The sequence below is a fragment of the Diadema setosum genome, chromosome 8 (assembly GCF_964275005.1).
Source record: "Diadema setosum chromosome 8, eeDiaSeto1, whole genome shotgun sequence".
NCBI classification, from domain to species: Eukaryota; Metazoa; Echinodermata; class Echinoidea; order Diadematoida; family Diadematidae; genus Diadema; species Diadema setosum.
Window position 1 is genome coordinate 35323279 of NC_092692.1, and position 17062 is coordinate 35340340.

A 17062-nucleotide genomic window follows, 5' to 3' on the forward strand; every position below is an offset into this window, starting at 1 on the left:
CAAGGTACTCAAACTTACCTGTCTCTGATGAGCAGCACTGGTATTAGTAGTGCCTTGTAGTTAACCTAAATGATTACTGGTCTTTATCCCTCACTGGTTGACGGTGAAAATAAGCCAGAAAGACTGCCATTAACATCACCAGCAGGATGAGCAGAATCAGGGGAAACAGCTCGAACAGAGAGTGCAAGTGAATGGGCATTTTGAATGCACAAAGTCGCGACCAGACAGTCACAAAAGCACGATCTTATAGGAGTTCTAAACCTCCGAGATATTTGACAACAGTTAACGGCATTCAAATGTTTCATTGTGATCGCAATTAAACCTGCATGCATGCATTCTGTGTCACTAACATTTACTCAGTGTGGCCTGTGGGTAATCTGCCATAACGCCATCTTCAGTTGTATTGTTAGCACTCAAAGAGTATGAATTGAACCACATATAATATCATTATGAATTTAAAAAAAAAAATAAAATATGGGCCAAGGTAAATAAAATGCATCACGCTTGACTGCTATGAAGTAGGAGTGTTGACTCATGCGAACTCCAAGACACAATATCGAGCAAATTAACTTTCTGTGGACGAGTGAGCGTAAGATATGACAATTATAATGTAAGTGGAATTGTTGAAAATATCCCATGCTACGATTTTTGCAATATTTATTTTCTATCTGCTTCTGTTTTTCTATCTAGGCCTGTGTTTAGGCCTACCTACCTGTCTGTATTTCAATCTATCTATTAACCTACATATGAAGAGTTTGTTCGCAAAAACCGATAAGTCCATATTTGCCAAATGGAGATATTTGCGATTAAAGGTCACGAAAAATAAAGAGAATAACAAGCAAATTTTTGCTTCTGCTGACCATAACTTCAAAAATGTGCCTTTATATGTAGTGAACAATATAATTTAAAAGGTATTATTTTGTACTTTATGACAGAGACCGTACTTCAAAATCTTCAAAAATGGACTTATCGGTTTTTGCGAACAAACTCTTCATATCTTTCTATATGTATTCCTGTCTATCCATACAAGTCTATCTATCAAATTACTAATTTCTTATATATAAATATATTCATTCTTTTATTTGGTTACAATATAGTCTTTGTTATTCCGAAAATGAATCAGAGTTCGTTAATCCGAAAACGAAATAAGGTTCGGCATTCCTATATAAGGTTCATTAGTACGCACTTTCTATTATATTCAATTTCGAATTAACGAACCTTCGGAATTCAGCTAAACCTGGGAATAATGTTACAAATCTGTTCGGATTAACGAACCATCATTTTCTGATAAAAGAACATCTATGGGCATAGGAAAGCTATGCCTATGCCGAGGCCTATGCCTCGGAATGGTGGACCTTATTCATTTTGAAACGGACCTTCGGAATAACAAATATCATCCCATTAATTTGATCATGAATACCTATCTATTTATCCATCTATTGTATATCCATCCATCCATCTAGCCATTTCTGATGTAACATATTTTAACATAATTCAATGCGATCATCAGTTATGTTCCACATTCTAAAAATGAAAAAAAATGTGATATATATTATACACACACACACACACACACACACACACATATATATATATATATATATATTATATATATATATATATATATATATATATCATGCTTCGCGTGTGCAAAGTAGATTCTTGATTTTGCCACTACGATGTTTAATAGCATGAGCACACCTCCTATATATACGTGAACGATACTTCTTCTTTTTTAAATATTATGTTCATTGCCTATTGATATTCATCATGTCCCTCATTGTTGTTAGGTTGCATTTGAAAGGTATCGCTCATTAAGATGTGAAATGAAGGCCCGGTATAGTGATATGGCAAGATTAAAAAAAAAGGAACAGTGAAGGCTTAGTAATTAACAAACATCCCTGGTTTGTTTTGTTTTGGGGTTTTTTGTGTTTTTTTTTTCTCAAAGTTAGTATACATCTATATGACATATAGAGAAAATGCAAAATAAAATTAACTATATCATATGATATTACAAGATATTGTTTAAAAAAATCCTTACAATCATCATTTTCGTCGCGAAGATGAATTCCAAATAATGTCATCTTTCCATCCATTTTTTCCATAAAAGAAATCCGTTATTAGACAAGCAATTTCAACCGGTGAAATAAGACTGTGACAGAAACTAGATTCTAAAAGCAGCTGATAGTGTTAAACATACTGAACAAACACAAGAATCTTGGAATAAGGACTGTTTGCTGTTGATATGATCCTCCCGTCAATATAACATTTGAATTCTTTGTTTTCCTCCGCAATAGGAGGTCGGTGTAGATATACTGTATGTATAACTTGTGTTGCGCAATCGCAAAGTGCAGTGCATGCACCCTATGCACAGCCACAGGAAGGCAGGTTTTACAGCACTAGTATTCGTTGACCCGTCACTGGTCACCACAGGCCACCTGGGCTGAAAACACATATCCGTGGAGTAGTTAGTCATCTTATTTCGTATAATTTGTCGTTAAAGACCTATATTGGCTAGAAACAGAAGTAACAATGGCTGACGTACCCGAAAATGCTCCAGAACGTAAGTTTTGCCCCAAAAATGTATACTGCTTAATCACTGATTGGAATGGTGGTAGTCAGCTTAGTCCCGTGTATTATTCTTTGTGTTTGCTGCTGTGCACGTATCTGTTGATAAAAATGGTTACAGAACACGTTAGTTTACAGTAGAATCCATAACTGCTGTACTGCGTATAGGTTTTTATTACAATTGTATGTGACTCGGGTCAGTCTTAATGTGGTAGCTCACACATTGAATCTACTAGCTACCATCCAAGTCGAGTCAGAACTGTGCTGAATGTTCAGCCCACTGTTTTTAATTTATTTTCTCCAGCATGCAGTGCTCCCTTCCGGGTGTAAAAATGTAATAGTTTGAGACATTTCCAGTTATTTTTCTTCTTTTAATTTTACACTCATTAATGTATTCTAGTTAGAGTTCTACCTAACTATACAAATGCCCACATTGTAGTGTCTATTCCTGTTTAACGTGTTTAATATCCGATTACATAATCATGACCAAATTTATGCCATTTATAATTAAACATGTTCAAATTCAATTTATAAAAATATGGTTGTAAATCAGTGCACTGTGTTAATTGAACCAAGGGGGAGGAATCATTTTCATATCTCATGTGTATGATGTAGGTCATGCGATAGGTTACACTGACATTAAATCATCAATTATATTGATTGGATTGTAAATGTCCTGAATGAACTTTAATAAGAATCAGAGTGGCCCAAACAACATCTTTCTTCTTTTTTTTTTTCACTTTACTTTGTACACTGATCAAACCTAGTTTACAAACATCTTTTTAACAACATTATGTAGTCATATGAGAAAATGTTAACTTTGCCTGTCTGTCACGTAGGTAATCGTATTAAATCCCATCATATTTTCCCAAGAATTTGAACAATTGAACTCTTATTAAGCATTTGAGTGAGTACAGATTAATATGCAATTCTTGTTTCTGATGGACAATATCATGCACTGTTGCCACAGATTGCCCAGGTACTGGGAGTGAGGATGCTGGAAAAGCGTCGGCCTGCCAGGGATGTCCAAACCAGAACATCTGTAGCAGTGCCACTCCCACCATTGATCCAGGTGAGCTAGAATTCATATTCAGAAAATCACCATTACAGTACGGTGTATGTCCGCAGCAACAGCTGTGGATCAATAACAGTTAAAACATTTTGAAGAATAAGCAATTGCATGGCACCACTTTTGGATCTAGTACAGTTAAAACATTTTGAAGTAGAAGCTATTGCATGGTACCACTTTCGGATGACACCTCATTTTAAACATGGGAGATTCTTCTTTGTGGATTAAAGAGTGAATAGATCAAACAAGGTTCATGTTCATGAAACATTCATATGTGTTTCAAACTTTCAAGTTCTTAGATTGGTTCTTTATTTGCACATCAAAAATGTGTGTTCACTTATCTTCTGTTCTATAATGGGTGTGTCAATGTGTTTGCCTTTGCATGCGTGAACATTTCTATATTGCAATGAAACATTTTGAACAGTGGATAACAGAACTCCTTACAGTCATTGATGAGACAATTAATGCTCTTTACAAAGAATGCACAAATAAGAATCCCCTCCAAGTTTTCCCTTCCCATAACGGACTGTCTGCATGTGCATATAATTGCTATTTAATGGCTGCCTTTGTGGACATGACGGATACGGGAATAATAATAATAATAATAATAGTGAGACTCTTATAAAGCGCACATTTCTACCTAAAAAAGATACTCAAGGCGCTATAGAACAGAGTACATATTGTGTCACGTTACAACAGTATCACAGAAACTAAGACAATAAACCAACAAACAATAGGCCTACAATGTACGTACACATACTATACATACAGGTATACAATATTGTTAATTTAAATTGAAAATATATGTCTTGAGATTCTTTTTGAAACCATCAATGGAAGATGCTTCTCTAAGAGATTTTGGTAGGCCATTCCATAGTTTTGGGCCCATATGTGACCCTGCACCTCAAAACAAACAAAAAGTCGCCAGACATGAATTTCTAGTTAAGACCATATTCTGAAAGAGCAGACTTTAAGCTTTAAAATGATGTATAACTCAAATCAAATAGACTCTCCTAACCTATCTAAATATTGGAAAGAAAGCACAAACTCAGAAAAAGTGTGAACTGAGAAAAGAGGCTCTGAAGTACAGTGTCTATTCAAGCGCTTAATCTTTACCAAACCGTGCTGGCTGTGCGATGAATGGGACAAAAAACAGGAAATAAACCACCAGAGTAACAACAATGAAGGGATTATCAGATTAAGCTGAAATTAAGCATGCCTCATTAACACATTCTTTCCATAATCAACGCCAACTTTCAAAGCAGTAGCACTCTCCTTTCAAAAGTTATTAGAGTTGAAAGTGAAGAGTGTGGACAAGGTTTTTCAGAAATGAAAAAGTGATTCTAAAGACACACCTAATCACACTATTCTACCAAAAATGTTCGAGATAAACTGCTAAAAAACACACTTTCCTCTCCGATTTATGATACCAAATTTTAGCATAATGTAAAAGAAGACCCGCTCTTTCAGAAAATACGAAAAAGTCAAGTTCGGCTAAGTTGACCCATTTCACTTATTTTCTGTCCTCACGCAAAATTAGTGTGTGCGACTTTATGTTCGTTTTGAGGTGCACGGTCACATATATGAAAAAGCCCGATCCCCCCAATTATGCTTGATTCATCTTGCATAATTTTCATCTTGCAGCTGTTGATGAAATCAAAGAGAGGATGTCCTCCGTCAAACACAAACTGCTCGTATTGTCTGGGAAGGGAGGAGTTGGCAAGAGCACTTTCACTTCCCACCTTGCCAGAGGGATGGCTCGAGATGAAGACACACAGGTAAAATACATGCACAGATGTTAAAAAGCTTCAGCATGTATACCAGCCTACTACTACAAAAATATTAACAACTGACACTTCTGTGCATGGTGCTAGTTGAAAATAGCAACAGAAGCATTTCTTCATGAACGCTATAGGAGCTCTTTCAAAGCGAGATGTAGGAGAAAAGTAATTATTATTTCTGTCTCTTGGCATACATGTAGCCATGGGCAATGTGGAATGTTATTGATGGCTAGACAAGTCAGAAACTTTCAATTTTTATTGGCAACATTTAGAGCACACCACATACATTTTAATCTGGATGTACAGATCCTGTAAAAATAATGGTGGAGTAAGTTGCAGGGTGCCTGTTAGTGTTTACTGTTTGCTTGAAAGGATCCAAGAAAACATTAATATTTTCCATTGCATCTCATCTGTGTTCCTCAAATTGTTGACACCACATATATATTTGCATTACCTGCTTAACTTTGATTATACAAATTTCATTTCAGCTTGATTTATCGATCTCAAATGCCAATTGAAAGTAATGAAATTTGTTGTGCTGGTGAGCATGTAGAATTTTCTATCTAAATAGTTTCCTCCCTAATAGTTGAAATTCATACACTTGATGCATTAATTGCTCTTGCAAATAATCCTATGAAATGTCGGCCTATCATGAAATAGGACATTGTAAGTGTATGCTGTGTGCTCATAATATTCCGCATCAGCAAGAAATGCAGCTAAGATATCAAGCTCTTTCTGTTTCACTTTTCCTCCTGCTCACTCCAAGGTTGCTGTCTTGGACATTGACATCTGCGGTCCTTCTATTCCAAGAATCATGGGACTGAACAATGAACAGGTCCACCAGAGTGGCTCTGGGTGGTCTCCAGTGGTGAGTTTAGGGCACCATGATGACATGATATCATCTCCCTTTCTTTCTCATTTTTACTTTTTTTTTTTTGTCCCGGGGGGGGGGGGGGGGGGGGGGGGGTGTGACCTGCTGGCCACAAGGTGAGTCAGCTCAGTCGGTAGCGTGTCTGCCTCACAATCCAAAGGACCCCTGTTCGATTCACGAGTCCCACTGAGCAATGTTGTGTCTAGCAATACTGTCCTCTGGAGGAAGAGGCAAAACATTCTGTCCCTCAGAAAGGATGTAAAATGGAGTTCCTGTGTGTGAAAAGTCACAATTCCTGCATGTGAAAGATCCCGCTTCATTCATTCATCGCAAAGTGCAGAGTGTTTAACCTGGTTCAGTTCTTATTGGTTCAAATTTATTTTGTTTTTCACAATAGAATGATAATATATAAACATAGATCTCCCTTTCTTCAGTGACAAAAATAATGCATGTAAAGAAAACAATAATTGGAAACGTACAGTGATTTGATTTGATTTGAATTTATTGCCACTTCATGGGGTGGAACACCCTGTATGATCAGCAGAGCTGGTTTCCATAGGGGTCCACACAGTAGGAATATATTACAATGTAGTGTTCCTGTTTCACATCCAATTGGATCCCATGGGATGCCAGCTACATGTATTGCAGCTGAATATGGGCTATCCAGCCATCCTCTCAGATGAAAATGAAACAAATCAGGTGATATAATTTTTATGATTTCCATCACATCTGGATGAGGCAAAAGGATAGGGCAGAAGTTTTGTTAAATGCATGCTTTCAACAAAATGTTAATAGAATATTTACATAGAAACATGCCACTTTTTAAAGACCTTGAAATAAGCTCAATAAATCATTTTTATATTTGCCACAATTAAAATTTTTCTCTCTATGAAATTGAATTAGGTCAAAATGTATTTCAAAATTGATTTAAACTTCAAATTTATTGAATCTTAAAAGCGGAGCTGTTGAGGGCTTTGATTTTGATTTTGATTAGGATTTGTAAATTGTGATTTGTGTCACATGGCTGCTGAAGAAGCAATGGATGCTTGTGAGCAAGAAACACAGGACCAATCCTGTAAGTCCTATCTGAGAGACTATGCTTCCCTACTTTGGCAAAAGGAAGCAAGTGACATACCATCCGAATTTGAGTTATTGATGTTTTCATAAATTAACATAATGAGCTCTTCTTCCAGGCCAAATTTCATGCAGAAACGCTCATCCTACTAAGAGATATGTTGGATAAGATATCGTGATAGTCCATTGACGTCAGTGTAAATGACAGACACATTTTGCTCTTTTACGAGAAATGTCACTATTGTCACTTGCTTCCTTTTGCCAAAGTAGGGCAGTATGGGTGCATTCGAACACTCTAAAGTGAACCAAAGCGAACTGAACTAAAGCGTACCGTACTCTACTGTGCCAGATGGAGCTTTCGAGCATTCTGTTGAGAAAGCATACCTCGTGTGTTGTTTTTAGAAGAGGTCACGCATTTTGTAGCAAAAGGGTCATTCATGTGGCGCGCTTGAACTACTTACAGCTGTCTCGAACAAAGAGAATGAACTCTTTGCATTATGACGTATGTGCATGATATACATTCTGACGTGCGAACTTTTGGTACGCGTATGGTACCCTTTTGGAGCACATCGGGAATTGATCCACTTTTGGCATGGTACAGTACGGTACAGTACACTTTAGGAGCGTTAGAGCGCTCCTCCGGAGTGGGTATGGTATGATACAGTTCACTTCAGGAGAGCACTCGAACGCACCTTATGTGAAGTGCCATGCCCTGGTGCACAACTGCCACAGCCAGGGAACCTGAACCACGGGCCCTGGATTGACTCTTGATTGACAGTCTGACTGAGAAATGGCTCAGGCTTTCATGATCGATTTACTTGCATTCCCTTTGCAGTATGTGGATGATAATCTAGGTGTGATGTCTGTTGGATTCCTGCTCAGCAGTCCAAATGATGCAATCATCTGGAGAGGTCCCAAGAAAAATGGTGAGCTCAGTCATGTTTTCTTTATCATCCCCCCCCCCCCCACATGCAGTAAATTGTTTTTAAATGGACAAACTAGATAAAGAAAATAATGACAGATTTACCAGTAAATGATCCCGTTCTGATGAAATCTCATTGTATCTGTGTTTTTATATAATGGGGTTCACCTCTATCTTTCTTTGTAGGCTGCACAGGCTGCGTTGTTAGGGAACAAAGCTTGACTGCAATAACTTTAGAAGAGAATGGGACCTACATTTCTCTGAGACTTCATACACTGTTCACACTGCCTATGAAATATGCTAGATTAGATAGCTGTTTGGATAGAAATGCTCAAACTTCTGCATATTGTTCCTCTTTCCTACTAAGGTCTGATCAAGCAGTTCCTGAGGGATGTGGACTGGGGCGATGTGGACTATCTGGTGGTGGACACACCCCCTGGCACCTCGGACGAACACTTGTCCATCGTCCAGTACCTGAAGGGGGCAGGAGTGGATGGAGCGGTCATCGTGACCACCCCTCAGGTCAGTGGTTGTCACCGTTTCCCTCTTTGATAGGACAGAACTGCTTACGGCACTGGTTGGGGTTGCAAGAAACTTGTAGGAAACACTCGTTCCTGTGGACAAGTAACAATGACAACAGTATCTAGTGCTCGTATGTTTGATTGTTTGAGTTTTTCCATTCCTAGTGTGTGTGAAAATGTACTTTTGAACACATATATATGGCAGGGCTTGGTATTACAGGGGTAACTGTTTTCTCTTGTGGCCTGTTTGGGCTAGGGCCAATGAAATATTTGAAACTAGAAAAAAAAAAGAAGAAATGTGGTGACCTGAAATGAAGGGAAATATCAGAATTCATATTGAAATTTAGCTGGCAGATTAGGCCACTAAAAGATATTGTAAAATAAAAATTTTTTCTGGCATGAAATTATCGCAAATTGGAGGCAAAGCCTTTTTCATGGCATGAAATTTGGGTGAATTGCCACTGGCATTCAATGCATATAGTGTAGACAAGAACTTTTGCATGCATTTTAATTCTGCAAATCTTGGCTCCTCGCAAAATTCACAAAAATTTTTCTTGCACGCAAAATTTTCTGGTGTTACAATAACCTTTATAGAAATTTGGTGGCCAGACATCAATTTTCATTGGCCCAGGACCACCAAGCCATCGCTAATGTTGAGCTCTGTATGGGAACTGAAACATGGAAATCTGACATTTGGAGCAGGGTTGTTTTTGTGATCTTGTACATGTTACTGCTACATTTTTTTTTTCAATCAGTGCTGGCTGATATTGTAAAGTCAAGTGCAACATCTTGGCAAAGGTGTGTGCATGTGACTGCACACACGCTTGTCCAGGTGCTTTTGCGTGCGTGCAGAGTGTGTGTGTGAGTGTAACAGCCAATGTTTGACTTTCTTTCGAGGAACCTACTCTCACAAGCATCTACTTCTATGTAGGTTCCCACCAGGCACAATTTTATTTATCCGTTATGGATGTAATGTACTTGCTAATGATTTTGAATGTAATGTACTTGTTAATGATTTCAATTCATTTTGTGCCATGTAAATGCTATTTGTATAATTATACTGAACTTATAACTTTGAATACAATTTGTGTGTTACTTTACATTGTCATGGATGGATGTTGTAAATACAACACTGTATGATTCATGTGGAAACTTAATAAATGAAGTGAAATGAAAGAAGCAATGCTCAGGGGAGTCATTGATAACATTTTTTTCTCGTAACCATATTGTAGGAAGTCTCCCTGATGGACGTGAGGAAGGAGATCAACTTCTGTCGGAAGGTCAACGTCCCGATCATAGGAGTGGTGGAAAACATGAGCGGATTTGTTTGTCCAAAGTGCAAGGTAGGTATCCCAGCTATCAGGAGCTATTTCTCATTTTATAAAGATATTTCAGAAAAGTCTGGCTGAGACAAACACTTTTTTAAGGTAATTCCATACAAATCTGTTTTATTTGGAATGTCCCTGAATTTGATGGGTATATAGATATTGATTATTAGCACTAAACGTATTTGAATGAAACGTGCAGAAAAAGTTGATGACACCATGATCAGATGACTAAATTTTGATAGTGATCTGGGAATTTATGTGGATTTTTGAAGGATTTTTTATCATTTGCATATGTGCTGTAAAGCGCGTGCTCTGCTCATGCGAGGTGCCATGCAGCTGGAAGCTGATGACATACCGGTAAACAAAAGGCTTTTATATTGGGAATTTGGGCAATATTCAGCATGTGTGTGTGGGTGGAAATTAGCTGCTTGGCGGATGTGTACATTCGCTGAGTGCTTTTCTTGTTTATATACTGGTATTTCATGTCTTGCTACTTTCTCCATTTATCTGTTTCAACACCACCAGAAAGAGTCCCAGATCTTTCCTCCAACGACGGGTGGAGCCACCAAGATGTGTGAAGACCTCAAAATTCCCTTCCTGGGAAAACTTCCACTGGATCCAAGAATAGGTATGAGCGATTCTGTCCAGCAAGTGCAAAATGAATTCATGAATCATGTCTTTTGAGTCTTTTAGGTAGAGTTTACACTGATGAAGAACCTACCGTATTCATGCTATGATCAGTTGCATCATATGGACATAAATACAAGTCTTTTCAGTCTTTAGTAATACAAGATATTCATCAGAATGTTTCTCTGGTAATATGTCAGAATTGTATTCTTTGTCATTTGAAGAGACAGTATACCGTTGGGTGAGATGGAGTTTCAGGTTTCCAACTTTTTTGTGAGGTAATAAGAAACCTCATATGAAATATGAAAGAGCACACAATTCTAAGAGGAATTCAAAATTTATTTGATGAAAAGTGGTTATGAAATGGCTGAATAATCCAAGAACAAAGTCGTTCAGTAGTAAAAGGTGGGTCCCACCTTTGGTAAGATGGAAAAAAAAGTAATTGATCCTGTGACAATTGCTTCAGTCTTATTTTCTCCAAGGACTTGGGGTTGATACGTGGATTACAATATGGAGTGGGCTATATTTGTGGGCAGAAATTTTGTTCGGCTTAGCGTGCAAATATCTCATAGGAGCAATTGTCACAGGAGCAAATGTCATTGAACCGGGTTTGACATGGTGTTGTTTCAGGCAGTTACAGCAGGTACTGGGTCAGTGAGAGTACAGGTCCCTGCTGAGGAACATGGTGACAGACTTGGTCAAGGCTTAGAAATCGAGACCCTGCCACAGGCACTGTCCAACAGCATAATAATAATGATAATGATGATGATGATGATGATGATGATGATAATAATAATGATAATAATGATAATGATGATGATGATGATGATGATAATAATGATAATAATAAATGTGACCTATAAGATGCCAGATTCATCTAATAATTACATTGTAAATAATGTGTACCTAGTAGGTCATTCATTCATGTATGTTATACTGTTAATGTCTCATCCCCCATCTGCTCCCATCATTTCTCTCCTTCAGGCAAATGCTGTGATGAAGGCAAGTCGTTCTTCGAGGAGGTCCCAGACTCACCGGCCACACAAGCATACTTGGACATCATTCAGAGTAAGTAGGAATGAAGTCTACTACTGTAAATGCACAAATTTCCATGGTGCATTAACTTTTGCACATTTGGCTCAATTCTTAAACCAGCGAAAATATCTTCACAATTTTCTCTGCTCATTTTGAATGGATTGACAATCGTGCAGCGCGAATTCAAGAAACCGGAATGTGTATTTGAACCACTCAGCGTGAAAATATGGACTTTTACAGTATAGTGTGTATGTTACGTTTTTAAATACTGTATATGCAGTATAATGAGCAAGTTCAATTTTTTGCGAGTTGTTACCTCCTGACATTTTTACAAAATAAAAATCTCACGAATATACAATGTGTGGTGTATACAGTACCCTGTGCTGAACCCTCTACATGCGGCATAAATTTTCTCATAAATTTTCTCGTATTAAACTCACAGGAATAAACTATGCACTGGTACCCAATTAGGTGTACTCTACAGTCCTTCTTTCGTCTGCCTGACCTGTGTGCCAGAACTAACATTGGTACACGTAGTTTAAGTCTAGTCTGTGAATCTTGCATATTGTGACCACATTAAATGAACTTGACACTGCCTGTTACATCAACAGACAAGCTCTGTGCAGGGAACGTCTGTTTTTGCATCTTTTGTAGTTCATGGAGTATGTGTACGCCATGGTTCTGATTTAAACTGCCATTATGAACTGGCACCTCAATGTTTTGAGACTACATCTTTAACCCAGTGAGGCCCTTTGAGGTTGAGTCCCAAGAATGCTCGGTCAGGTGTCTATGGGAAATGCATGTTGTAGAAAAATCAGTCCATCCTCAATGGGTTAACCCTATTCTAACTGGGCTATTTGAGACCAAGTTTTTACTGGGGGGGGGGGGTCAATTTGACCCCCCCTTCAGATCTCGGCCGCCGATCGTGCGATCGCCGCAAAATTTTGCCTGAACATAGAGCCGGATGTCAACTACAAGATTACATGGTCATGCAATAGAAAAATTTTGATTTCATATTTTTTAATAAATTAATTATGCAAATTAACGCATGAAATCATATTTTCACCTATAACTCCATCAAAAAGACTGAAGGATTATTAAATTTTTGTGTCAGAGTTCCTCAAGACACATCAAACAATTTTCTAGTAAAAAAATAGTGCAATCAAAATCATTTTCTTTTGTTTTTTATTGTTTTGTTAATTTCTTATGTATTTTATTGTTTTTTCGATCTTTTGTTTTCTATTGTTTTTTTGCCAAAATTTGTTGGAGGCACTTTTTCAAGCTTATCTACATTAGAATTGATTTATTTCAATGGTTAAAAGTTGAAATAATCTAATTTATATCAATTAAACAAAAAAAACACAGTTTGCATTGGATTTGCACACGAAATCATGAATTCAAGCATTTTTCGGGTTGACATGCATATGCAAAACATTGCATAACTTCAGAACGGTGTACCCGGACGTCGCAAATTTGGTCTCAAAATATGCGGGAGACTCGAATGAAAAAAGTCATGAAACGACGTGGCAAAATCTTTGCGCGTTGCGGAATCATGGCGCGAAACATCGAGGGGGGTGTCAATTTGACCCCCAGTTAGAATAGGGTTAACATATCAGCAGCAATGTCCATGAGGTGTGGTAATGTAAATTTGCCATGTTACACCTTGACCCAACTTGTACCTAGATGATGGCTGATGTTTGCATTACATGTAATTTCTACCTTGCAGCATCAGTGTTGTAGAGGAAGTTTCTAGCATATTTGTTTTTGTTATTTTGTGTGTGTGTCTTTATTCATCACCAACTTGGAAAACCAACACTCTTCTAGCTACAAAGTAAAGAGAAGGTAGTCAAGCCATTTCCTAATTTTTGTCATATGGTGACAAAATAATGCATTTATACACTCAATTCATGGTTTAATGGTTTAATTTAAAAATGCATTCCAAACTTTATTTCACCAGTATAATATTCTGATCACGACTTTGTTTGATTTATGATCAAAATGTCATAATTTCTCTATTTGTTATTCATCCATTAGGAATAAGATCACACTGCACCAAGGGAGAAGAGGTCACCATGGACTGCACGTGATGACTCGAGATCATCTCAATTCACCTCAGTGACTCGCCAAGAACTGGAGCTCTTTACATCAACAAATTCAATGAAACAAAAGAGACTATCAAATACTTAATATTTAGTCTGGCCTGGTCAGTACTCGTGGACTTGTCTGTGACCAGCTGAAGCTACTGAGGCCAGAATGTGCTGGATCTCCATCGATGGACAAGCTGGTCACAGAAGAACTTTATTACCAATGCAGACACAAAACTTTGTGTGAGATGAGAGGATCATGTTAAAGAAATATATGATGTAATAGTGGATTACAATGTAATTCTCTCACACACACATTGCAAGGTTATCGGCATTAATTGAAACATGATACATGGTATTTAGTCTCACATATGCAAATTAGTGTCATGATGTTTTTTTCTTTATGCTGACTGATATAACGAGATATCAGCTATAACGAGGAAAACTGCTCAGTCCCAACCTTCGCGTTATGTCAAGTTTCTTGTGTAATAATAGAGTAAAAATTTGTTATAACAAAGAAAACTTTTGAAAATTTTGTTTGTTATATCAGATATTTTGTTACATCAGTTGTCAACAAATAATACAAAATAAAGAAAAAAAAAATCTTTGGGACTGGGTTACTTAGTTTATTATATTGGGTGTTCTGTAATATCAAATCTCTTTATATCAAGTTTCCACTGTAATAATAATGTAGAGGAATATCATGTACTGTAATGTGTTGAAAAGTCATGTTTCTACTAATGAATCCATCGTGACCTGTACACTCACGCACACACACTTAGGTCCTTTTACATGTTATTATGAGTAAATTTGTACAAACAGAAAATAAAGACAGATGAACGCTAATGTATTTTTAATTTAATTTACATAAACATGTATTTTTTTCTTTACAGGAAATGATAGAATCTATCACAACATAATATTAACTGTTCATGCACAAATCAATGAAATTTAAGCATGTCAATTGGTTTTTCCATTGATAAAAATACTTGTCAAATCAATGCAAGAAGGTCTGTGATGGCATTTTTGCTTTCATCAGTGACCTTTTTGCAGGGAGCAACTGTGTTGTTGTGTTTAAACAGTGGAACTTTGTTAAAAAGAGGTCACCTATACGGTGTACCAATAATAATGTGATTTTGAAGGTATGAACTCTGTACATTTCTTTCCTCTTGTACCCTGATACAGCGAGAGACCCAATATAACAAGGTAATTTGTCCCGATGCTTTAAGTTTAGGTCAGTGTTATAACGAGGTTCCCCTGTACATGGGATGTCAGACGAACAGGGATGACAAAAGAGGTATACATGGAGAAAGAAACTAGCACAACTTGGCAGATAATGTTGGGGGAACCTCGTCATAAGGTCGGATATAGCGAAAAACCCGATACAGGGTAATTTGCTGATCTCATGCCTTTTATATTCTTAAGTTATTATCCTTGATATAACGACATACCTAACGAAATGTCAGTACTTATGTAGTCCCAAAACAGCTCAGTGTAAGAAAGTTCCACTGTACAACCTTTGTACCAACATTCATGACATGACTTCCGTGCAGATCTTACCCCCAAAACAACAGAACTGTTTCCAATACCATGGCAGCAAGCTAGCAAGACATTCGACAATGCGTGTCTGTCTGTGATGTGTTCCAGCCTTTCACAATAACATCGAGACAAATTCTGACACAATTACAATTATAAAATCCACAAGAAAGCAAGTCTTTCTGGAAATGTCTTTGTAAACAAGCTGACAAGCATCTAAATCTATGTCAGTGGCAATAAATATGATGATTGTTGCCAAATTCTTGTTGTTTTGTTGTGGTTTTTGTTTGTTTGCTTTTTTTTCCCCGGATACATGTAGTGACAAAATTAATGTAGTTCACTTTGAGTCAGTCTTATCTGCTGATTGGATAAAACATCAAATAAGCAACAAGAACAACAGAAAATGGGTCCATGCAATGTTGAGTCAGAGAACAGATTGAGTACAGGGTAGTATACGATGGCCACAAATCCCATTTCACCAAGTTTTACTCGTTTCAGTTCGGCTGTAGTTCCTACCATAAAGGCAAAGCACCAATTACATGATGCACTGTTAGCATGCATCAAAACCAACTATTTACAAATGGCTTCTCATAATCAACATTCTCCCTACACTCCATACATGAAGAAAGGGCATTACCAGTAGGTAAAATAAAAACAAAAAGACTTACGACATCAATCACATACTGAATGCGACATCATGTTTCACAAAGGAATGCTGCTTGGTATGACAAAAATCTTACATGATTCAGGTAAAATGAACAGCAAAAATAATTTCACAAAACTGTATACATGTATCAAATAGACACAATCCAAAAACTCCTCCATTTTGTGTAAAATGCATTATTGTACACGATAGAAAGTTATACTCATTCAGGATTATGAATAAATAAATAACGATTGGAAGTAGAGTTGTACATGTTTACAGCTTTGTAACAGCATTGTGAAATGCCATAAATAAGAGCAAGAATCGTAACTAGGAGACCAAGCACAAAACTCTTTTTCCCCTGCCACAGTTGGACCATCTCAGAGAGAGCAACCACAAATTTCCTAATCTTTCTCATAATCCCTTGGACTAACCGCTTAGCCCAGCCTAATCCTCCTTTGATTGCAGTGACCCAATTTGTCTTAATATTCACTGTCCTGCAAAAGTATTTTGTGTGCGCGTGTTAACTTCCCTCCCCTCCCCCTTATTCACACATACACATGCATACAAAATGACAGCCTAATAAATCTGACCACATGTACGCCATGCACACATCATCATTACCAATCCTCCATTTTTAACTCTTTTTAGCTCTTACAGCTAACTCCTCTCACACACTCTTGCCACATTACCCAACACAGTTGTCCAATATCCCCACACTGACTTCAAGGTACATTAGCACTTCACTGAAGCTTTTAAAAAATGAGAAAATGTACCTCTCTAATCTCATCACCGAATTAACTGAATGCTAATCTTGGCAGGCGCATTATTCTCATTTTCCCTGTGTAAGTACAAAGAGGACTATTTCAAAGTAAATGGCTATCAAAAGTAGACAAAGCTTTAAAAAATTTAGTAACTAAAAAACAAACTTACAATTCCCAAATAGAAGTTTTTTTGAAAGGTGATTTAAAACGGCTGAACTAAAAAGTATTACAGAAAATCT

General features: G+C 37.3%; 1 protein-coding gene across 1 annotated transcript; it reads left to right on the forward strand.

Annotated features, from left to right (window-relative positions):
- The first annotated feature begins 2421 nt into the window (after positions 1–2421).
- LOC140231408 (cytosolic Fe-S cluster assembly factor nubp1-B-like) lies at positions 2422–15668 on the forward strand. Its single transcript, XM_072311534.1, has 10 exons — positions 2422–2563; positions 3539–3640; positions 5282–5415; positions 6185–6286; positions 8199–8289; positions 8653–8807; positions 10039–10149; positions 10660–10762; positions 11746–11829; positions 13831–15668. The coding sequence occupies exons 1-10, from the start codon at positions 2533–2535 to the stop codon at positions 13881–13883; spliced, it is 966 nt and encodes a 321-aa protein (XP_072167635.1). The 5' UTR covers positions 2422–2532; the 3' UTR covers positions 13884–15668.
- The last annotated feature ends 1394 nt before the right edge of the window (positions 15669–17062 follow it).

Excerpts from the sequence above, each read along its gene's own strand:
- LOC140231408 (XM_072311534.1), top strand. The coding sequence starts at position 2,533 with ATGGCTGACGTACCCGAAAATGCTCCAGAAC. Across the intron at positions 8,290-8,652 it reads GAGAGGTCCCAAGAAAAATG|GTCTGATCAAGCAGTTCCTG; the intron begins GTGAGCTCAGTC and ends TTTCCTACTAAG. Across the intron at positions 8,808-10,038 it reads TCATCGTGACCACCCCTCAG|GAAGTCTCCCTGATGGACGT; the intron begins GTCAGTGGTTGT and ends ACCATATTGTAG.